At 51.5% G+C, this 22,890-nt stretch overlaps 1 protein-coding gene across 1 annotated transcript in view; it reads left to right on the plus strand.

Moving 5' to 3' along the window:
• Positions 1–22,649, plus strand: part of CAPN13 (calpain 13) — a 66,127-nt gene extending 43,478 nt beyond the window's left edge. The window contains exons 9-23 of the mRNA XM_014533215.1: positions 3,485–3,559; positions 5,210–5,421; positions 6,853–6,995; positions 7,641–7,652; positions 9,092–9,294; positions 9,826–9,862; positions 10,218–10,274; positions 14,294–14,351; positions 14,447–14,505; positions 15,937–16,005; positions 17,772–17,847; positions 18,484–18,612; positions 19,898–19,953; positions 20,510–20,567; positions 22,573–22,649. Of these exons, the coding sequence (XP_014388701.1) occupies positions 3,485–3,559; positions 5,210–5,421; positions 6,853–6,995; positions 7,641–7,652; positions 9,092–9,294; positions 9,826–9,862; positions 10,218–10,274; positions 14,294–14,351; positions 14,447–14,505; positions 15,937–16,005; positions 17,772–17,847; positions 18,484–18,612; positions 19,898–19,953; positions 20,510–20,536 (1,213 nt within the window). The 3' untranslated portion in view covers positions 20,537–20,567; positions 22,573–22,649. The remainder of the gene's footprint in view (positions 1–3,484; positions 3,560–5,209; positions 5,422–6,852; positions 6,996–7,640; positions 7,653–9,091; positions 9,295–9,825; positions 9,863–10,217; positions 10,275–14,293; positions 14,352–14,446; positions 14,506–15,936; positions 16,006–17,771; positions 17,848–18,483; positions 18,613–19,897; positions 19,954–20,509; positions 20,568–22,572) is intronic.
• Positions 22,650–22,890: the final 241 nt, after the last annotated feature.

The raw sequence follows: 22,890 nt of genomic DNA on the forward strand, positions 1-22,890 counted from the left end.
GCCCTACTGACCGGACTCGCTGTGGCTGGTGCCGGACCAGCACCTTGCTCTGAGTAGGAATGGATGGAGCTGAGCGGGTCTCAGATGCCCCTGCTGGCCATGCCCCGGGCAGCTGCTCTCAGACCCAGCTGACTGTGGGGATCCAGCTGTGTGGTCAGAGGTTCCCAGAAGCTGGGCTGGCATTTCCCAGCTGCCAGGAGGACTAGTCCCTGAGCCCCACCCCCTTGCTGACTGGGAATGAGATGACGGTCCTGAGGACAGAGGGACGGTGACACTTACTTGCTGCCCTGGGCGGCCGGTGGGGCCCAACTCGTGGCGTTCCGCTGGGCCCATAAAGGTGTTCCTCTGATCATAAAGGTGTTGATCCGCATGGATCAGCGGCCACAGCAGCAGTGCTGGTGGGGAGGGGGGTCAGGGTGTGGGGAGGAGGTGGGAGCGGGAGAGAGAACAGGATTTGAAAGGCAATGCAAAGCATTCAGATAAACAGAACAGAAATCCAACAAGCAGTGAAAGCGCAGTGAAAAGTGAGTTCCAGAAGGCGAATGCACAGGTGGCCAGTGTCTCAGCCCCAATTTTCACACCCCTTTCCCCCCACTGCCCAGAATGTGGTCCAGCGGCCCCAGCCAGGCTGTGGCAGGGACTGTGACCCTTTGTGAGCCCCAGTGGCTGACGGCTGACGGGTGAGCCTGCACAAGGTGGCCCTCAGCCATTGGGAGATGGAAATGCCATTGGGATAGAGGGAAGGATCAGGGTCCAGGGAAGGAAAGCAAGGGAGAGGGGAGAGGGAGGATACAAGCCACATGAATTCACAGCGTAGACCTGGGTGTGACCTCCGATGCCCCTGGTGCACTGGGCTGCCGAACCCCCTCCACAGAGGGGAATGAATTTGCAAAACCAGGAGCCACTGAACAATGTTTTCACTCTGACCCTTTCTCCATTTTTCTTGCCTCTATTCTTCCTTCCTTCCCAGGGCTACCCTTTGCCCTTTCCAATGTAAATCTTTTCCAATTCTCCTTCCCAATCATCACCCCAAGCTGCCAAATAAAGTTTGGGGGGGGCGGGTGACATAAAAGCCAGACTCCCTGATTCCCATTTGGCTATGGGGCTAGGATTGGGGAGGGGCCAATGTCAATGACATTCCCCTGGGGTAGGAGGACAGGCGTGAATTCATGTGTTGATGTTTTGTTGCCCAGGCCTCCCAGGTTAAATATCAAATGACAGGGAAGGCAGCAGGGGACACGGGACATCAGGGACCGGAAGCCTCTGGCGGGCGGGCACATGTTCAGGGAAAGCTTGAATGAGGTTGAACTTGAGTTCAACTTCCAAAAGCAGGTATGGCTCCCTGCAGAAGAGATCACTGCGTAGGAAGGGACGTGTAGGCGACCCGCTTAGCCAGGAACATTTACAGTGTGTTCAAGGCCAACAAGTTGGCCTGGGGCAGAGGATCTGGGGAGAGAGGTGTTGGGAGCTGGGGCTGAACCCCATGCCAGCTTAGACATTTGGATTTACACCCTGTGAAGGCCTCTGAGCAGGGGAGGGATGTGTACACCGCAGGGGCTGACTCTGTAGGGTCAGGTGTTTGGGCTGAACATTGAGGTTCGCCATTTCCCACCAGAAACCAGGCTGGAAGGAAGCGACAGGACTGCATGAGCACTGTCTCCATGCAGGTGGTCTATTTCCTCTCTCCTCTTTAAAGAATGGGGGCGGAAGGAGAGAGCCGGATGGTCTAATCCCGGCCACAATTGAAATTTCAGTTGCACACACTTGAAGGCAAACTCGCATGAATCGATAGCATATTGATTTACACTACATTTATTTTCCCTTACACGCTGCAGAAAATGTAATTATCGCTTAATTATAAAATTGCCATTTTACAATAGCACATCTGACTGGCTCAGCCTGCAGCCAGGACCTGAGGGGTGGTGCCTGCCTGGCCCTCCCAGCACAGAGGTGACCCGCCCCTCCTCGGCCCTCGAGGAAAGCCACTGGCAGAGAAAGATCTCCTTGCCCGCCTGTGCCTCTGGGCCTGTGGCCCCTGAGCATGCCTCCCCATTGAGGAGTAGGCTGAGGAGGGGGCACCTGTTCCCTTCTGCCTGGGAGGGTCTCCTCCTTCACCCTAGGTCCTAGGACCAGCTTCAGGAACACAGTACCTCATGAAGTGGATAATTTTAATTATTAAGCAAGCAAACAATTAGTGCATGCCTACTGTCTGCCAAGGCATATGTTAAGCCCCATGATGATAGCATTACCATGGTGAGCAAGGCTCCTGAGCACGTGGAACTTGGAGGCCAGTGAGGAGACAGTCAATCAAGCTTCTTTGGAGAAGACCATGATGCTGGGAAAATAGAAGGAGGCAGGAAAAGAGAAAGACCGAATGTGAGAGGAAATGACTCCATAAAGGAAGCCCTAGGCAGGGGCATGCAGGAGCCGAGAGGGCTGATGAGACATCGCTCATAAGGCAGCCAGGAGTCAGAGCTGACTCAAAGGCAAGTAACACAGGGACAGTAACAAGCAACACAGGGTACCCTGTGCTGAGACAGGAGTGGGAGAGGGTGCCATGGAGCTTAAAGGGGGGGGGAGGGGCATTGACCCAAGGTGGAATTGAAGTGGCAGAGGGGGACAAGCAAAGCTTCCAGCTGAAGCGCCTTTTAGGAGGAAAGAAAAGTGAAATTTCTGGGTTACAGGACAAAAGGGAGAAAGACTATTACAGGCAGAGGGAGCGTCATGGTGAAGGCCAAGAGGCAGGAGGGAGGATAACGGGATTTCTAAGGAAGTGATGACGTTCATTCTTGCTGGAGTGTAGCACTCGAGGGTGGGGGTAGGGAAACAGGTCAAGTGCTTGGGTCAAGCCGGAGGGTTGGGCAGAGGCCAAGGTGCTGTCTCAGGAGTTTGACCTTCATCCTGAGCATCAAAGGCAACTGCTGATGTGTTCTAAGCGGGGAAATGCCATACTCAGATTTCTGGTTTAGAAAAATCATTTTGAGGTCAGTGTGGAGAATAGGTGGGAAAGTGGGCAGGGCTGAGCCCAGGGAGACCAGTTAGAAGCCGAAGAGGGAGATGGGGGTCTAGGGAAACAGCCATGGGGATGGAAACATGTGGGTGGCTTTGGGAGGGGTTTTGGAGCTGGAATCAAGAAATCATTATTATGGGTGATTGGATGTTCTCGCTCGGGCACCAGGAGGAGGCAGAGGGGAGTCCAGTTTGGGACGAGGTGGTTTCGAGGTCACTGTGGGGCTCTGGTGGAGACATGGGATGGACCCTGGCATGTATCCACCCAAAGCGCTGAAAAGAGGGTCGGGCTGGCGACAGCCTGGAAGCCCTCGGCACATAGAGAATGACTGATCCTGTCATGAGGTAGAATGACACCCTCCACTGTACCCAGGCACCGGTGGAGGCCTGGGCCACGGGCCCCTGCTGGGCCACGTGTGGCTGAGATGAAACGCTCTGGGAGGCCTCACCCTATGGTCTATCTGTCCACACCCAGGTCTCCAGAGTGGCAGGAAACCCGGGACCCACGGAAAAGCCAGCTGTATGAGAACAAGGATGATGGCGAGTTTTGGTATTTACTCTTCTTTTAAAATTGTATTTTAAATCTTTAACAGTTGCCCACACCCTCAAGCGTGCCCCTTTCCCTAAAGTTTTGTGAGATTAGAGATTGGCTTTGCAGAGACCTGTGTAGAGGGAGCCTTTTTTCTCAACTGAGACAGATGCTTTGAATGGACAATTCCTGGTGTGTTCTCACTTTGGGTGATAGATGCTTCATCTCTGAAATATTGGCACTTCCAGGAAATGTTAAGGGTAAAAGGAATATTGGCACCGGAGCTTGGAAACCAAGTTTCCTGGAAGCTGGGGTGCATGGTTTTCATGCCTGTATCTCCTGTGCTTCTTAATAAATATGTTTTTACTAGAGGCCCGGTACACAAAATTTGTGCACTAGTGGGGGGGGCGTGGTCCCTCAGCCTGGCCTGCACCCTCTAGCAGTCTGGGAGCCCTTGGGGGTTGTCCAGCAGCCGGACATCCTTAGCGCTGCTGCAGAGGCCATGAGCCCGGCTTCTGGCTGAGCGGCGCTCCCCCTGTGGGAGCGCACTGACCACCAGGGGGCAGCTCCTGTGTTGAGCATCTGCCCCCTGGTGGTCAGTGAGCGTCATAGTGACCGGTCGTTCCGCCATTAGGTCAATTTGCATATTAGCATTTTATTATATAGGATTGATTTCAGAGGAGAAGAGAGAGGAAGGGAAAGATAGAAACATCAATGATGAGAGAGAATCATTGATCAGCTGCCTCCTGCACACTCCCTACTGGGGATTGAGCCTGCAACCCTGGCATGCGCCCTGACTGGGAATCCAACTGGTGATCTCTTGATTCCTGGGTTGATGCTCAACTGCTGAGCCACACCCCACTGGGCTCTCCTGTGCTTCTTGTTGGGAGCTGGGGGCTCCCCAGTTTTCCTGCAGGAATTCCAAAAGAGTTAGCTTGGTTCATCGCCCAGCCCAGGCTCTAGAGCTCACAGTCAGACACTGGTGTCTCCGCCCAGTGGCTGTTGCAGGACTAGATGCTGTGAAAACACATTTCTGGCCATATGCTCTCATCTTAAAGGAAAAGAGGGACATTTCTCTGAGGGGCTGTCTGGTTTACTTAGTGACACAGTAAATGAGATTTAGCATATGGGAAAAGGAGGCAGGGTCTAAGTAATTAAGAACCAGGGGGACAAATGTAAATTAGAAGGAAAAATATTCCCAGTATCTCCGCTTTAATCACAGCATGAGGTGGGATGTTAGGTGTTGAATTCATTTTATTCTGATGATAAAAAACTCGACAATGAAATTGGCAAAGGGCCCCAGGGGAAGGCAGTTTCCTCGCAGCGCAGAGGACTCCTGGCAGAGGGACTGGCCGCCGTCCCGCTGGCCGGGAGCAGCCTGGCAGTTTGATCTGTGGGTCAAGGAGATGGCAGTCAGCGATCCAGCCTTTGCCAGGTGACATGCAAAACCCAGGATTTGCCTCTGCCCTTGTCCTCCCAGCCAGGGAAGGGAGTGGAAGGGTACTTGACCTCAGGTGACCCAGAATGAGAAGGAGGCTCTGATCTTGGGGTGGGGAGTGGTAAGTCAGTGAACACTGCAGCTGACAAGCAGAAGTACAGAGAAGTGAGGGGAACCCCCACCCTGGGGATAAAAACAGTGCTCATTAAGTGACGTGTATCTATTTTTAACAGGATGTCGCGTGAAGATTTCCAAGAGAACTTCTCCTGCCTGTATATATGTAACCAGTTTCCAGTCAGCCTGGACCTGGGACACATGCCCCATGAAAGATGGTCCCAGATGACGTTTAAGAACCGCATGACTCCAGGGAACACCACAGGTGGTTGTGACTGGTCATCATCCTGGCAGATGGGATGCTGCCAGCGCTGGTCCCATCCTGTTTCAGGTCTCAATGGCTCTTGATTCTGACCCATCAGCCTGAAGTTGGATGGAGAGGAATTTGTCAGCCTAGAGGGACAGCAGTACTTCCCCAAGGGAAATGGGTGCTGGTGGGGCGGGCAGGAGAATCTCAGATGTGTCTCCCTGGCCTTTCACTCTCCTGTTGTCTCCCAGGGCCAGAATAGGTCCACTGCTTCTCAGTCATTTCCAGGATGGTGGGAGGGCTAGGTTGAACTCTGTCCTTGCCCCGTACTGGCTTTGTGACTCTGGGAATGTTGCTGGTGTCTGTCCTCAGCCCCCGCTCCTGTGAACAGTGGGATTGGTAATCCCTGTCTGACCCTAGACACCACGAGCACCACCCAGACGTATGGGCGAACATCCCTGCCCCGGGTCGGTGTGTCCTGCCGCAGGGCACTGATGCAGAGGAAGCCTCTGGAGCCTGGCTCCGGGCTCCGGAGATAAATCATGTTGGCTGTGACCCTGGGAGTGTCACCTACTCTCACTGCACTCCCACTCCCCACGTGTGACAAGGATGAGTGGAACAGCTCCTTGTGAGGGTGACCCTGAGTGTGCTTACATATCCTGCATAGGAGAGGCTGTGAAACAACGTGTATGTGTGTGTGTGCATGTGTATGTGCATGTGTGTGCATGTGTGTGCGTGTGGGGGATGTGCATGTGTGTGTGTGAGTGTGTGGGGGGTGTGTGTATGTGTGGGTGTGTGTGTATGAGTGTGTGTGTGTGTAGGTTTGTGTATGTGTGTGTGCGTATGTGTGTGTGTATGAGTGTGTATGTATGCGTGTGTGCGTGCGTGTATGTGGGGGGGTGTGTGCGTGAGTGTGTATGTGTATAAGCGTGTGTATGTGTGTGTGTATGAGTGTGTGTGTGTGCGCACGTGTGTGTGCGTGTATGTGGGAGTGTGTGTGCATGAGTGTGTATGTGTATAAGTGTGTGTGTGTGTGTGTGTATGAGTGTGTGTGCATGAGTGTGCGTGTGTGTGCGTGTATGTGGGAGTGTGTGTGTATGAGTGTGTGTGGGTGTGTGTGCACCTAGACATGTGCATTCCCTCTCCTTGGCACCTGCCTGTCTTGAATGGTTTGCTGAGTGACCCCACCCCCCAGGGTGTCCCTCTTTTCAACCTCCAGGCTCTTCACTCTGCTGGTCTCATCTCTGTAGTTGAAGAAACATTTTCACCAAGTGGTGAATGTACTCCTCCTCCTTGTTTTTAAAAGGAGACTGAGGCTCACAAAATAAAGAAGCTGATTTCACAGCTAGTAACTATGAACACTGGGGCCCGGGCCTTAGGTCTTCACACCCAGAGGTTCTAACCACCAACCACCCCCAGGGCTCTCTGAACTCATGTCCCCCCCACCTCCCGCACCCTCCAGTCCCAGGAGCCAGGAGCTGAGCTGAACTCCAGCACCAGCTCTTTCTCTTGCAGAAGGACTTCAGAGGGACACACAGTACTTCTTCTCTGTGCCCGAGAGCGTGGAAGGCAACAATGTCGTCGTGTCTTTCAACATCGTGCCACAAAATGTAAAGGCAGAAGATGAGAAATTTCCACTAAACTTCCAGGTGTTCAAGGTAAGGCTGCTTGCTTCAGGGTTTGTTCTTTTGGGACATTCGTGTCCACCTGGTGGGGTGGGGGGCGGGGTGAGAGTAGCCAACCTGGCTAGGAGATGTCACTAAACCACAGCCTCAGAGATACAACCCAAAGGGGCTATAGAGTTCATCCGGTCCAACTCTAAACTTGCAGGAAAACCTGACAGAGAGAGGATTAGACTTGACCAAGTTTACGGTGGGACACACCTGCCCACGCCAGCATTTCCTGGTGTGCCGCGCTCTAATGCTTGTTGCTGAAACCGTGGTCCAGGTTCTGTCTGACCTCCAGGCCCTATCAACGTCTCGCTTTTCCTCCCAATTCTGTCATCATTGCTGTGATGAGTAACCACATCTGGCTGAGCTGACAGAGGGCGAGTCTCCTCTCAGGCACCTGCTCCCTCCTCCAGGTCCTTCCCCTTCCTGCTCCCCACAATGGGTTCGCTTTCCTTTTTCACAGCTCCACACGGGCCATGTGCAGTGGTCCCCATTCATCCCTGGGTGTGCCAGGCAACAGGCAGACTGCACAGAAAGAAGGAATGCAGGGCCCTGAGCCGGGCTGCTGGGATCTGCTTGCCCTTGGGTATTGATTTGGGTTTCTGATTCTGCCTTTCTTCTCTTTCCCCACAGGTCGACCCTCAGGTATGGCTCACTACAGCCCTCACTGGGCCCCTGTTGTTGTCTGTCGGTCAAGTGTTATGGACCGACACCCATGGACCAAGAGCCCTCACCAGGCCCCCACATTCACACTTCTTGCTGCCATTGAGCAAGTCAGTTCTGCAGGGTCAGGAGTCTGGGCAGGGCAATGAGGGTCCAGTGGAGGGAGGAGGGCAGGAGAGCAGGGAAGCAAGGAAAACCTTATCTTCTACATTGTAGAGGACACGATACCCACATGTGCGTACGTGTGTGCATGCACGCACGCACACACACACACAGAGCCACAGGACGGTGCTGGCTGTGCAGAATAACTAAGCTCATCATTACTTTTGCCAGAAGGGCTCAAGCAAGTCAGGCTCCCAACCCACTGGGGCTGCTGGGCATGTCAACAGCATCACTTTGGAGATTCCATCCAGAACTCTGGTGCATTCTTAGGATAGCCGCCTGTCTCCCGTCTCATCTTGTAGCACAGCCCTGTTTCCACCCCCTGAAAAAAAGAACAAAAAAAGCCCTCTCCCCTTCTCCTTGTTTTCCCCCAAGGCGGAGCTCACAAATAGTCATGTCATGCAGTGTAACCATTCTAAATGGAATGCCCATGCTCGACTGTACTGGGGAAAATTTATTTAGTAAGGGGCTTTTATTGTGTAATATGTATGTGACATCGGTAATGGGAACTGCGTTATATTTATTGTTTTATCTCTAAGAAAATATTGAAATAAAAGGAAAATGATCAGGGCCTATTATTCTCCAATGAGAAGAAATTTCAGGGCTCTGCTGGGAAGATGAAATGGAGGAAGTGCAGGGAGCCCCACTGTGGCAATACAGAGAGAGCTTCGCAGAAGGCACAGGGCAGAGGGGCCTGGGGGCTCCCGGAGGAACCCAGTGTTAAAACAGTCTCACTAGTTTCCATGAAATTCTTCATATATAGGTAAGCAGAGAGGTAAACCCAGAATCCAGGATGCTGTTAGATTTAATGAAATGAAACCTCTTGTCATATTTCTTTGCGTTCATTATAGTGTTAGCATCTATATTAAATAACGGTCTATCCCAGGGGTGGGCAAACTTTTTGACTCGAGGGCCACAATGGGTTCTTAAACTGGACCGGAGGGCCGGAACAAAAGCATGGATGGAGTGTTTGTGTGAACTAATATAAAGTCAAAGTAAACATCATTACATAAAAGGGTACGGTCTTTTTTTTTTTTTAGTTTTATTCATTTCAAACGGGCGGGATCCGGCCCGCGGGCCCTAGTTTGCCCACGGCTGGGACTCTAAACCCTCTTGCATTTTGAGGGTTTGGCCTAGCACCGTCTCCCTCATTAGGGCCTGTTTGGTTAATGGGGAGGCGTCTGGAAGGTGGAGGGTCTCCCTGGTGGCTGGGACGCACACCCACGGGGGCTTTCTCACCGTCCCCGTGTTTCCTCTAGTTTCAGCACTTCCGGGAGAGACTGCCGTCCACCTTTTTTTCCCGATTCAGAAGTGCTGACAAGGGCATCGTGACTAAAGCCAAGTACAACCTCACAAAGTGCTTCACGCTGAGCCCGGGGACCTATGTGGCGGTCGCGTCTGCGCGCAGAGAAGCAGTTGAGTTCTTGCTTCGAATCTTCCTGAAAATGCCAGACCCGGACCGGTAAGAACCTCTGGGGTTCTAACTGAAAATTCTACCTAATTTCATTAAAACACATTCAATGCCATGTTCATGGTCAAGACGGGTCAGCAAATGTACACCCTGCTGGGCAGCTCACCTCACCCCCTCCTGGACCTGAGGCAGACATCTCCGTGGTCATGGCGGTCTTCACAGTGGAGCATGGACGGAGCCTTCTCAGTCCAGCATGCCAGGCAGCCACTGGGATACCAGTCAGGGTCACAACTTGAGGTGACGCTTACCTGCCATCCTGGCAATGAGGGCTGCTGTCCATGCGTATCTTGTGAAAGGAACCACTTCCTAAATGGTTAAGGACCAGATGGCCCAAAAGACTGGACATGTGGTCATGCTGGTCATTGTCTGCCAACTGTCAGAGCCGCCCACTTCACAGCCGGCTGTGCCTAGGGCGCTCCACTCGGTCCTTGGCGTCGGTGCCCCCTGGGGTGCCCTCCATATGCAAGGCCCCTTTGAACAGTGAGCGGGCATCCTTGTCACACTGTCCCCCTGATTTTCTAGGAACCTGGGCAGCGGTTTCAACCTCAGAGCACTGCAGGTAGGTGTGCAGGAAGGTGGTGGCTAGGTCTCATTGGCCACATTCCATCCCCAAGAGCTTCTATCTTCCTCCTTCTTTCCTCATCACTGACCAATGAAAACAAACATTATAATGGGACGATGATGGCTCAAAGGGGCTGGGCAGAGGGGAGAAGGCCAGGCCTCCAAGGCCAGGCTGGGCCCAACCATCTTCTTTCCACCAACTTCCACTTTCCCCTTCCCCTAAAGGTTTCACCCGATTGCTGGATGAAGCCTCTGTCCCAGATCCAGGTGGGGGGTTCTTGTGCCCTCACTGTGCCAGACAGGTGCCTTCCTTTTCCAAAACTTTGATGTGGGCTATTTTCCCTTTGATCTAGGCAAGTCTTCCAGAAAATGGCTCCCAACAAAGCATTTTCTACAAATACGCCCAGCAGGTATGGTACTCAGCATGGGGACAGGTAATAGAGGGACCAGAGGGAAGGAAATCTGTCCCAGGCTTTTATCAGGATAAGGAGAGGAAAGGTAACTTCACGGGTTATTTTATCGGCCTCCTTCTCTGGACATCTCCGGAACTGATCTGGCTACCAAACTCTGGAGCGAAATGATGTCCCACCTGGGTGACGTCTGGGATGGAATGTAGAGCTTTTTAAATCTGTAAACAAGCAGCTGGCAACATCCCTTGAAATCTTTCCTTCTCCTGCTCTGCCAGCTCCCACCAACCTTGGCATCATTCCTCCCGGGAGATAGCCAGCTGCAGAAATCACCAACAGAACTCTTCCTGCCAAGCAAACCACCTATGTACACAGGGGATTTTCTTAATGGTTTTATAAACCGTTATAAAGAACTCCTTGACTTGTCAGGATAAAAACAGCTGCCAAGGGCTCTGCACGATGGGCTTTTTACCATTAATAATCATGTTGGGTGGAAAGTGATACAGATGATCGTGTGCATGGTGCCAGCCCCGGGCCAGGCAGAGGCCAAGGACAGGATGGATGCCAGACATTCAGACGGCTGCTGGGGCGGTGATGGCCAGGAGGCAGCCCAAAGGGAAATCATTCAGGAGCCTGGGCTCAGAGGAAAACTCAAGGAGAAGTAAAAAATGTGGCTGGCATGTAGGGTGCAGGTTGCTATTGGCCACATTCCATCCCCAAGAGCTTCTATCTTCTTCCTTCTTGCGTCATCACTGACCAATGAAAACAAACATTATAAGGGGATGATGATGGCTCAAAGGGGCCGGGCAGAGGGGAGAAGGCCAGGCCTCCAAGGCCAGGCTGGGCCCAACCATCTTCTTTCCACCAACTTCCACTTTCCCCTTCCCCTAAAGGTTTCACCCGATTGCTGGATGAAGCCTCTGTCCCAGATCCAGGTGGGGGGTTCTTGTGCCCTCACTGTGCCAGACAGGTGCCTTCCTTTTCCAAAAATTTGATGTGGGCTATTTTCCCTTTGATCCAGGCAAGTCTTCCAGAAAATGGCTCCCAACAAAGCATTTTCTACAAATACGCCCAGCAGGTATGGTACTCAGCATGGGGACAGGTAATAGAGGGACCAGAGGGAAGGAAATCTGTCCCAGGCTTTTATCAGGATAAGGAGAGGAAAGGTAACTTCACGGGTTATTTTATCGGCCTCCTTCTCTGGACATCTCCGGAACTGATCTGGCTACCAAACTCTGGAGCGAAATGATGTCCCACCTGGGTGACGTCTGGGATGGAATGTAGAGCTTTTTAAATCTGTAAACAAGCAGCTGGCAACATCCCTTGAAATCTTTCCTTCTCCTGCTCTGCCAGCTCCCACCAACCTTGGCATCATTCCTCCCGGGAGATAGCCAGCTGCAGAAATCACCAACAGAACTCTTCCTGCCAAGCAAACCACCTATGTACACAGGGGATTTTCTTAATGGTTTTATAAACCGTTATAAAGAACTCCTTGACTTGTCAGGATAAAAACAGCTGCCAAGGGCTCTGCACGATGGGCTTTTTACCATTAATAATCATGTTGGGTGGAAAGTGATACAGATGATCGTGTGCATGGTGCCAGCCCCGGGCCAGGCAGAGGCCAAGGACAGGATGGATGCCAGACATTCAGACGGCTGCTGGGGTGGTGATAGCCAGGAGGCAGGCAGCCCAAAGGGAAATCATTCAGGAGCCTGGGCTCAGAGGAAAACTCAAGGAGAAGTAAAGAATGTGGCTGGCATGTAGGGTGCAGGTTGCAAGGAGCACCTCCTTGAAATTAATATGGGCCCAGGATTCAGGTCCACATCTGGGCTGATTCAAAAGGCTCTTGACCTGATACAGTCTGTGAGGTCCTGAAGGCAGGGATGACATCATATGCATTCCTTGTCCCCAGACCTATCACTGCCCTTGGCACAGAGAAGGTGCTCAGTCAATCTGCACTGAATTAAGAGAGATTAGCTTCCCCTAGAGCAGATGCCCAAGCTCAGGTCACTGCCTCAAGCTGATCAGCAGGACCTGACTAGGTACCTGAGACCAAACTTCCTTCAGGGGTGAGTGGCAAATCCTCAACATGGTCTATGCACCTGCACATCTGAAATATAGTGATAAATTGGGAGATGATAAATGGTACGGATTCCCTAATTAGGACTTTTCTAAACAACAACCAAATGTCTCTCAGAGAGGGTCACTGGAGCCCATATGGGGCCTTTGTAGAAATGAGGCACAGATTGGTGCCAAACAGCTGGGAGTAGAACCCAGTCTGGACTCCAGTCCCTTCTCACCCCTTGCCCGGACACCCTTGAGCAGCATCAACCCGGCATCTTTCTGCAAAACCTGCAAGCTATACTCAAAAGTTGTGAAAGCAAAAAAAAAAAAAAATCCCATGTGCTCACTGTGTCCTTTCTCCTGATCTCTTGTATCCGTTTACCTAGATTTAAATGAATACAGTGACTTACTAGGACTGCTACCATTACCAAGAGTCACCTTCATCAGACATGGTAGTGGGGATGGTGCCATAACCCAGTGGCTACCTGTGGCCAGCAAGGACAGGTTGCTAATGGGGCAGGCCAGGCCCACCCATCCATCATTTATTTAGTTGGTAAACATGTCCCAATACCTAGGACATTCCAAGTACCATGCTACGCTTTGGGAATGCAGTGTCAGAACTCGAGAACTTCCACTGAGGTGGTACAGACAGAGTGCAATTCTTTGGGAATTCGTTGAGGCAAAGTTCATCTCCATTCCTAGCCTCATCTCCTCAAACATCCTGGTGGTGACTGGTCCAGGGTCCAGGTCAGGGGCTGTGCTGGGAGGTTGGGAGACCTGCAAGAGGGAGATAGGATCCATGCGTCAAAGCTGCTTATCTTCTCGTTGGTTGGAGTTCCTCACCAACATGTCAGCTGCTCTGCAAAGCAAGGTGCCATGTTTCTTTTGAGGAAAAAACTCAGTTGATGGTGGGCACACCAAAAGGACTTCCCTGACCCATGAGACATTGGAGGAATGACCTAAAGGCCAATTTCAGACACTGGCAGCATTTCTGGGGGCCTCATGAGGGGTCATCCTTCTAGCTAAAGTACAAGCTGCAGGATTGTTCTTGCTTTCAGTTCTGTGTGATGAGGCCAACCCTGGGGACAGCATGTCCTCTATGGGGTGCTGGTTCTCAGAAGACCCTAAGGAGGCACCTTCTTCCACCTGACCCAGCACCACTCTGCAAAGCCACCCGCTGGGAGTCCTCACTCCAACTCCTTCCCCGTGTAAATGCTTTGCCAGGGTGTTAATGTCCCATCATCCCCTCAGCTTTGACCAGGCTGGTGTAAGAAACGGCCACGTGTAGAGCAGCTCTTCTCTGTAAAATCATCATGGAAGACACTGCCCTTACAGCCACTCAATGTCCCTCATAGAAAATTGAATTCAGTTAATGCCTCCAGAAGTTCAGGCCAGGAAATGTTTCTCTCCCCTTAACCTCAATTGCTTCCCCCTTCCTGCTTCAGTGTCTGGGAAGACTAGCATTAAGTAATGGGTTCAATTAGAGCAGCTTCTCTTAGCTCAGGTTCCCAGCATTTTAATCTCCTCTCACTCCCCCCACCTCCACAACCCCACACATGTACATTCAATAGTCATATTTTCTTAGTCTCTTTCTGGAAGCAGATGGGGAAACATACCTATGGGGCTGAATTGATTCATTCAGCAATACTTCTCCTGAGGGACTCCCAAGTGCAAAGCATGGTGGGGGGGAAGCAAACACTGCTTTCAATCCAATCATGAATGAAGAGATAAATGCAAGGTACCCACACAAGGTATCAACCCTCGGGAGTAATCAGCACCACAGAGGTTCTGGGGAGGGAGTATCACCGTGGCCCGGAGCCATCAGGAGAGGCTTCCTGACAAAGATGAGCTGGGCACTGGGTGGGAACTGTGACTAGCAATCTGAGTGCTTTTCAGAGCCAGGCAGATGTGTCCCTCAGCTCCTGGGCACTGGATAATTCCTCCTTTGTTTGGACCAGGGACTAGGCATTGATGCCACCCAGCTTCAGAGACTTCTCAACCAGGAATTCCTGAAAGGTAAGGACCTGCTGTTCCCAACGTCATCCCCACTGCCGAGCCAGCCCAATGTCACCCTCCCTGACCCTTCAGTCCCGCCTGTTCTGCCCCCTCAGGACCTCCAGCGGACACCTTCTCTTTGGATGAGTGCCGGAGCATCGTGGCGCTGATGGATGTATCCTTTGCAGTCATCTCCCAGCCGTCCCCATCTGCTCTGTGGGCCTCCCAAGGAATCTAATGAGATGTTACAGAACCCTTTCTCTCAGTATTTTCTCTTTTTTTGGTTCTGCAAGCTCACCAAAGGGCCTGGCTTTCTGTGGATTCTAGTCTAACCCCCTAACTCTCCAAAATACTGGTAACTGTAATGCCCTAGCTGGTTTGGCTCAGTGGATAGAGTGTCAGCCTGCGGACTGAAGGGTCCCAGGTTTGATTCCAGTCAAGGGCACATGCCAGAGTTGCGGGCTTAGTCCCCAATACGGGGTGTGCAGGAAGCAGCCGATCAATGATTCTCTTTCATCATTGATGTTTCTATCTCTCCATCCCTCTCCCTTCCTCTCTGAAATCAATAAAAATATATATTTTTAATAATAGCCGCAGCAACAATGACAATAGTTACCATCTCTCAAGCAACTACAGAAGCACTGAAACTTGTGGAGAAGTCCTCAGTCTGTACACAGCAGTTGGACCCCAGGGGCAGATGGGAGACAGGGTCGGCCATCCAGTGACTTGTCCAGTTTCCATAGTCACGTGGCAGAGCAGGGAATCAAACCCAGGTCTCCTGCCTCCCCTCCTGGCTTCTTTCTCTGATGAGCCATGTGGGCCCTCCCCTGGCAGACAGGAAAGACCATCTTCCGGTGTGCATAGCCCCCAGCATGCCTGTAGCACTCCCCTCGGTGCAGGTGGTCTCCTGGGAGGAAGACAAACCCTGCTCTTTCACTCCTAACAGGACTTGATTGGGAATTTGAAGGTCATCGCTGTCAAACAAGAGGGCTTCTTGATGAAATTATATATCAGGCCCTGTCTCTGCCAGCAGATGAATCAAAACAGCCATAGCAGCCCCCCAGCCTGGGGCAGGTAGCCCTGGAGGAGTCACCCGCCGCGCCCCCCACCCCCCGCCCCAGCAAAGCAGATGGGTCTTTTCTACCCTTCCTCCTACTCACACTCCAGGCCCTCCGAGATCCATTCTTTTCTTGTCATCAGTTCTCATGAAATCCATCATATGGAATGGCTAGGGCTGGTTTTAAGACATCCATTCACATGCACACCTGGCCCACGTTCACGTCTCGGGCTGTTTCAGAAATTGCCATGACCCCCTCAGGCTTGTTCCCACTCAACTGGTGAAGGTTGTGGTTGGGGCTCTCTCTCTTCCCCTGGATGCAAGAGATGTTGGCCTCCCCTTTCTCAGGGCTTTCTTCTCCTTCCAATTCTCCATTTCCCCTTGTAAAATAAATCTAAGCCAGGTCCCTTTCAGACGCAGCAGGAGCCAGCTGGCGTGAGGCCCAGTCCCCGTCCGTGTCACTAGTTGAAGGATGGAGGGCTTGTTGGTGGGACCTGCGGCCCCTCTGCTCAGTGCACGCTGGACTGGTTAACTCTTAACTCCCGGCAGCTGAAAGTGAACGGGCAGCTCGACGAGGAGGAGTTCTCCAGGCTGTGGAGCCGACTCATCAGCTGCCAGGTACCGGCATGTTTGCTTTGGACTAGCACTCTTGTTCCATCCCGTTTAGCAGATAGTAGTGAGCACTTTCTCCTGCACCCAGGTTGAGGGGTGCAAAGAAAAGGAGCCTCACCAGGCCTCAAAGAGAACTCCCATTGTGTTTGGGGAGACATACATGCGTCACCAGAAGGCAGTGCCCGATGGAGTGGCAGGGTGAGGATCACTCTTGGAGGGTGGAGAGAAAGGGCTCTCCGTGGAGTGTAGCTAAACCACCAGCTATCCTTGCCCCCACATCCCTCCCTGGCACACGGCCGCATCCCCAGGCTGCCAGTTCATCTCCTTCCCTGCCCCTCCACGTGCTGGAAGGTACATCAAAACCACAGATGTGTGTGGCCATCCCAGTGCTCAGGACAAACTCTAACCTCCTCAGAGCTCTGCTCCAGATCCTCTGAGTTATGAGCCTCCTTTAGGGTCCAGGAGAGGCCCTTCCACTTGCTCCACGCACCCCTGCAGACCCCAACTAGGAGACTCCTTGCTCGTCCTCCCTGCACTCCCAGCCTGGGCAGCGCCCACCCACCCTGGGAGTCCAGCTCAGACACAACATTCCCGCAGGGCCTCCCTGGGGGGTCTTGTCCACCCCAGAGGCCCTGTGAGTTCTCCCCTCAGCTCCTAACACTTGAACTCGCAGCAGGAAACTAAAGTCCCTGTGTGTGTGGCTGTCCCAGGTTATCACCTGATCCCCAACTTGGGTCATTTGGGGTCTTGCAGGCACTGCAGTGGCTGACATGCCCCCCATTAGGTTGTGGGGTCCTCCAGGGCTAGGGCTTCCTCATAGCCATCTTCCTTCCCCACTGCCTTCCTTAGTGTCTAGCACACAGTAGGTGCTCAACGTGCTAAACAAATGACCAAACTATGAATTACTGAGTGAGTGAGGGGATGAATACCTCTCTGAGAACTTGGTGGTTATACTCACCAACAAAGCCAGGTAAGGCCAGAAAGGGTAAAGCTGCTATCTCCCACTGACTGTCTTCTGAAGTCAGCCTCAGACACACCAGCTGGAGTCCCACGACCTGCATGCTTAGCCCAAAGCAGTCCCTCCCCGGCCTGGGCATGCTTCCTCACCTGTGAAGTATGGGACAATCAGGGTTAGTGTGTGAATCAGGAGAGGCAGAACCATGCTGGAGAGGGAGAGCCCCCTGTAGAGGTTGAGGCGTTGGGGTTGCTATGGCCTGGGACACAGCTTGGTCCTGGACACAGCCCTCGCCTGCCTTGGTGCTCCCTGCACTCGCTCACTATGTGCAGGGCACCCTCCCGGCACTTTATACATAGATATCTGCACATTTACTCCCGGCAACTCACCTGGGAGCCAGGCCCTTGGGCCTGTGCTGCCGATGGGGAAGCAGGCCTGGGAAGAGGCAGTAACCTGCCCAAGGTACACGCCGGGCCGTAAGCCAGTCTGTGCTCTTCATCACCCCGTGCAGACTCTTTCGAGAGCTCCCCAGCTCCCCAGAAGGCAGCGAGCTGCCTGAGTGTCAGGAGCCCAGTGCAGGGTGAGGGAGAGGAGAGAGCAGGTTGGGAGAGGGGGTTGGGGAAGAAGAAAACCCCCTAGCACTGCAGCTGGAGGTCAGAGTGGGCTGCCTCCCCATCCCCCGCTGGGTGCCCTGCCTGTCTCTGAGCTGAGCCTCCAGGGATGGCAAAGGGATTTGCGGGACCTCCCTCTCCCAGGACGTCCTCTTCACGATGGGCCCTGGGACTCACACAGGCTCCTGGCCTCTCTCCCGTGTCAGAGCGTTTTCCAGAACACCCAGAGGAACACAGGCGTTTTCCTGAGCTCGGATTTGTGGAGGGCCATAAAGGATACAGGTAAAGCAGGGACCCTCTGAGCCCGATGATGGAGGGCGGCAGCGTGTGTGTGTGTGCGTGTGTGTGTGTGTGGCACACCCCTCACGGGCTGCAGGCAAGGCTGGTGCAGCGGAGCGGGCAGTCAGGACCAGCAGAGCTGTGGCTTCGTGGCCTCCCCTGGTTTACACCAGCCTCTGGGGCCTCCAGCTCTGGGCTCAGACTCTGCTTCCTTTGCCCGAGTTCTCACGTGCCAGTCAATGCTGCCGGCTGCCTTCTCCCCAGCACAGCTCTAACTGCGAGAGGGTAAGCCACATGATTGAAACCCTACCACCACACCGCCCTTGGGGACTCTTCATCTTGGCATCCGGGCCGTCGGGGTTCAACACCCACGGGCAGGCTGGTGCACTCGCCACAGAGGGTTTGGGGCTAAACGAAATCAATGGCATCTCTCTGCTGCAAGGAGGCAGAGCTTTCAGTCCCGGGCTAAGGATGCAGCCCTGCAGGAGCGCCTGGTGGTCGGGCAAGGACTTGTCCTCAGGTCATCTCATTCGATGGTCTCCACGACTCTGAAACTGGGAAGGGCGGGAATCACCGTCTCCACTGCGCCACGTGGGGAACGGCTCGCACAAAGGTTGAGTCAGGAAACCTGTGGCCCAGACTTCCTTGCAGGGGTCTCCGTCGGCAGCGAGCTGCTGGATCTCGTCTCCCTCAGGTACAGCGACAGCACCGGCCGGGTCAGCTTCCCCAGCCTGGTCTGCTTCCTGATGCGGCTGGAAGCCATGGCAAGTAAGTGTCACGTGGGGACACCCTGGAGACCTTCCCAGTGACCAGAAACCCAGGAGGGGACCAGGGATGCACTCCTGCCCCAGCCTGGGCAGTGGGCAGCCTGCAGTCCTGCCCCAGGAGCTGTTGCCCCAGGAGACAGAGCCAGCGCTAGCCTGCGTACTGGTGTCACCGGCTGGTGTCCCCAGGCTCCTTCTGCACCCTTTTCTCTCCAGGAGATCCCCTATCCCGGGCTCTCGTCTCCTCGTCACCCTGTTTACTCAGTGCTCCTTCCAGGGTCACGGCCGAATCACTGGGTCCCTCTCCAGATTGTGTTTATAGTTTAAACCTGCTCTGTAGTCATGTGGCGAATGACTTGGTCTCTGCAGGAGGAATTGCACACGCCAGCAAATAGCTGGGGGCAGGAGGTCTTTCCCCAGGCCGCAGAAACTCAGCTCTGTAGGCCAGAGGTTTGACGCTTTTTAGCAGCATACCCCTTTGTTGTAAATGAAATCTTATGTGAAACCCCAAGCTACAAAATAGCTCAAAATGGACCTGCCGTGGTTGAGGTAGCAGTGGCATCTGGCCTCAGCTCTAATCCTTACACCGCCCTGCCTCGTAGCATCACTGTAAACCCTACCGCTCTGAGCTAGACGATTCATGTTAAGATGGTGAGAACAGCCCTAGCTGATTTGGCTTGGTGGTTAGAGTGTAGGCCCGGACTGAAGGGTCCCACGTTCGATTTCAGTCAAGGCACATACCTCGGTTATAGGCTCAATCTCTGGCCCTGGTTTGGGAGCGCACTGGAGGCAACCAATTGATGTGTCTCTCTCACATTGATGCTTCTCCCTCTCTGTCTCTACCCCTGCCTTCCTCTCCCTCTAAAAATCAATGGAAAAAATATCCTCCAGTGAGGATTATCCAAAAAAATAAAAATAAAAGATTGTGAGAACGGAGTCCTGGGAGGGTAAATGAAAAGCCTGAGGCATAAACCTGTTCCAGAGAGTTCTCAGTTGGATGGGGGAGGTTCGTTCCCCAAATGATGCTCCGGAAATACTTCCAAAGACAAGCCCACACCGCCCCACGGCCAAGTGAGGAGACGCATAGTGCAGGGAGACGAAGAGGGAGAGAGGCATGTGGGCCGGAGCAGCCAGAGCAGTTCTGAAGACTTGAGCCCCAGCTGTCCCTGGAAAGGGAACAGGAGCCAAAGCATCCCCGTGGAGAGGGAGGGAGTTTCTCTGGCTTCACACAGAATCACCGCACTTGCTTTTATACGGGCCTGTCCTGATTCCTCTCCTCTCTACCGTAGAGACTTTCCACAACCTCTCCAAGGATGGAAAAGGACTCTACCTGACAGAAGTGGAGGTGAGCCGCCTTGCCCTCCCAGAGACAGGACCAGCCCAGCCCTCCTCTCCTCCCCAGATTCCAGGGGCATTTTTCTCCCTGAGGATATCGAACAGTCTGTCAGAGGCCAGCCAAGCTGCCGGCCCCCCTGCCTCCAATTACTGCCTTTATATATTGCTGGCTGCCAAGGCTGCTCTAGGAGCTTGGCAGACATTTTATTTTTTTCCGATAGCTTAATAAAGCAGAGGATTATGTGGAAGTCATAAATCCAAGCGGGAACTGAAGCACACCTGCTGAGCTCACTGTACATTAAACTTCCTCCCATTGAGTTTTGGAAAGAACCTCCTGGCCCAGCCAGCTGGTCGACCTCAGCTACCCTCCCACTGCCTGGCAGTGCAGGGAGTAGCAAGAGATATGCTGTGACAGGGGCGGGACCTCCTGCTTGGATTGGAATTAGCCAGTAAGGGTTGATGAGACTAGACAGAGATCTTTCAAGGGAGGAGGGTACCATTTGCCCTGATCTGTGTGAAGCTCATGAGTGTAAAGACTGGTTGTAATGAGAATGCTTATTTCCTAGTGGATGAACTTGGTCATGTACAACTGAAGCAAGGAGTAGAGCAGACCCCAGAGACCAGGTAAGACATGGCAGCTTTAGAATCATTTCTTCTTGGGGCCCAATTCCCCTTCACCTGCACACAAGACCCTCTCCCTGGGAGCAGCCTCAGAGGTTAAGGAGCCCTTATTTGTGTGAGCCAAGGGGACCTGAGGTTTTAAGGCCAGTGCTGCAGGTTTCATCCAAGTCATGGAGGCCAGTGGGTATTCATGAAAGAGAATGGCCTGAAAGTCATGAGTGAGGGAGTTAGAACAGTGATGGCGAACCTTTTGAACTCGGCGTGTCAGCATTTTGAAAAACCCTAACTTAACTCTGGTGCCATGTCACATATAGAAATTTTTTGATATTTGCAACCATAGTAAAACAAAGACTTATATTTTTGATATTTATTTTATATATTTAAATGCCATTTAACAAAGAAAAATCAACCAAAAAAAATGAGTTCGCGTGTCACCTCTGACAAGCGTGTCATAGGTTCGCCATCACTGCTATAAGGTGTGTAATGAGGGGTCACCACAATAAGTTTAGTTAACAACTGTCACCACACATAGTTACAGATTTTTTTTGTTATGATGAGAACTTTTATGATTTTCTCTCTTAGCAACTTTCAAATATACTAAATGTTGTTCACTATAGTCACCACACTGTACTTCTGCAGGACTTATCTATCTTAGAACTGGAAGTTTATACCTTTACCCACTCCAACCCCCACCTCTGGAAACGACCAATCTGTTCTCTGTATCTATAAGTTCAGTTTTCTTTTGTGTTTGGGTTTTTGTTTTTTGTTTTTTTAGATTAAAAGTGAAATCATATGGTATTTTTGTCTTTCTCTGCCTGACTTATTTTATTTAGCATAATGCCCTCAGTGTCCATCCCTGTCGTTGAAAATGGCAGAACTGCCTTCCTTTTTATGGCTGAGTAATATTCCATTGTATATAAACACCACATTTTCTTTATCCATTCATCCGTTGATGGACACTTAAATTGTTCCCATCTTTTGGCAATTGTAAATAATGCTGCAGTGAACATGGGGTGCAGATATCTTTTTAAATTATTGTTTTTGTTTCCTTTGGATAAATATCCAAAAGTAGAATTGCTGAATCATATGGTAGTTCTAGTTTTAATTTTGGGGAGAACCTCCATACTGTTTTCTATAGTGGCTGCATCAATTTACATTTCCACCAACAATGCACAAGGGTTTCCTTTTCCACACATTCTGTACAACACTTATCTCTTGTCTTTTTTATAATAGTGATTCCAACAGGCAGGTGTGAATTGATATCTTATTGTGGTTTTGATTGGCATTTTCCTGATGCTTAGTCATGTTGAGCAACTTTTCATGTGCCCATTGGCCAATTGTATATCTTCTTTGGAAAAGTATCTATTCAGATTTTCTGTCCATTTTTAAATCAATTGTTTGTTTTTTCTACTGAGTTATATGAGTTCTTTATATATTCTTTATATTAACCCCTTATCAGATATATAATTTGCAAATATTTTCTCCTATTCAGCAGGTTGCCTTTTCATTTTTGTTGATTTATTTTGCCTGCACAGAAGCTTTTTAGTTTGATATAGTCTCTCTTGTTTATTTTTCCTTTTGTTGCTTTTGCTTTTGGTGTCCATTCAAACAACTCATTGTCAAGACCAATGTCAAGATGATTATTCCCTATATTTTCTTCTAGGAGTTTTATGGTTTAAGATCTTATGTTCAAGTCTTTAATCTATTTTGAGTTGATTTTTGTGTGTGGTATAAAATAGGGGCCTGGTTTGATTTTAGAATTCTTAACTGAAGTTGCAATGAGGAAAGGCAATCACTCATCACAGCAAACGTTAATGTGTGGAGCAACAGAAATGATCAGACCTTGGGGACGTGAAAGTTGGGTCCAGCCCCAGATCAACCATTGCCTCACTATGTCGCTTTGGATGCATCACAGACATCTGTAGACATCAGCATCTATTTCTCTAGCATGAGTGTGCTGAAGAATTAACACCCATGTAACATTTTCTTCTACATTTTTACTTTTCAGAGAACAGACCTACAGATACATAGTCTACATCCCACCCTACTACAGCAGAAGCCCCTGCAGAGTCTGATAGAATATTCCGGAACTGGGGAGCTCAATATTTTGTGTTTCCATTGTTGGACACCTTCAGGTGTTAGGTGTTCTTTATCTAGAGGCAACAATCTACTTCCCTGGAACTTTCTATCCATGCTTCAAGCTCTACTCTCTGGACCACTGTAGAAAAATAGACTTGGACATGCCAGACCTTCAAATACTTTGCTGCCTAACCCAAAGCCTCTCTTCTTTCATTATCTCTGATGGTTCTTATCTAGGACTTTTTGG

The sequence above is a fragment of the Myotis brandtii genome, unplaced genomic scaffold (assembly GCF_000412655.1).
Source record: "Myotis brandtii unplaced genomic scaffold, ASM41265v1 scaffold953, whole genome shotgun sequence".
In the NCBI taxonomy this organism is placed as follows: domain Eukaryota; kingdom Metazoa; phylum Chordata; class Mammalia; order Chiroptera; family Vespertilionidae; genus Myotis; species Myotis brandtii.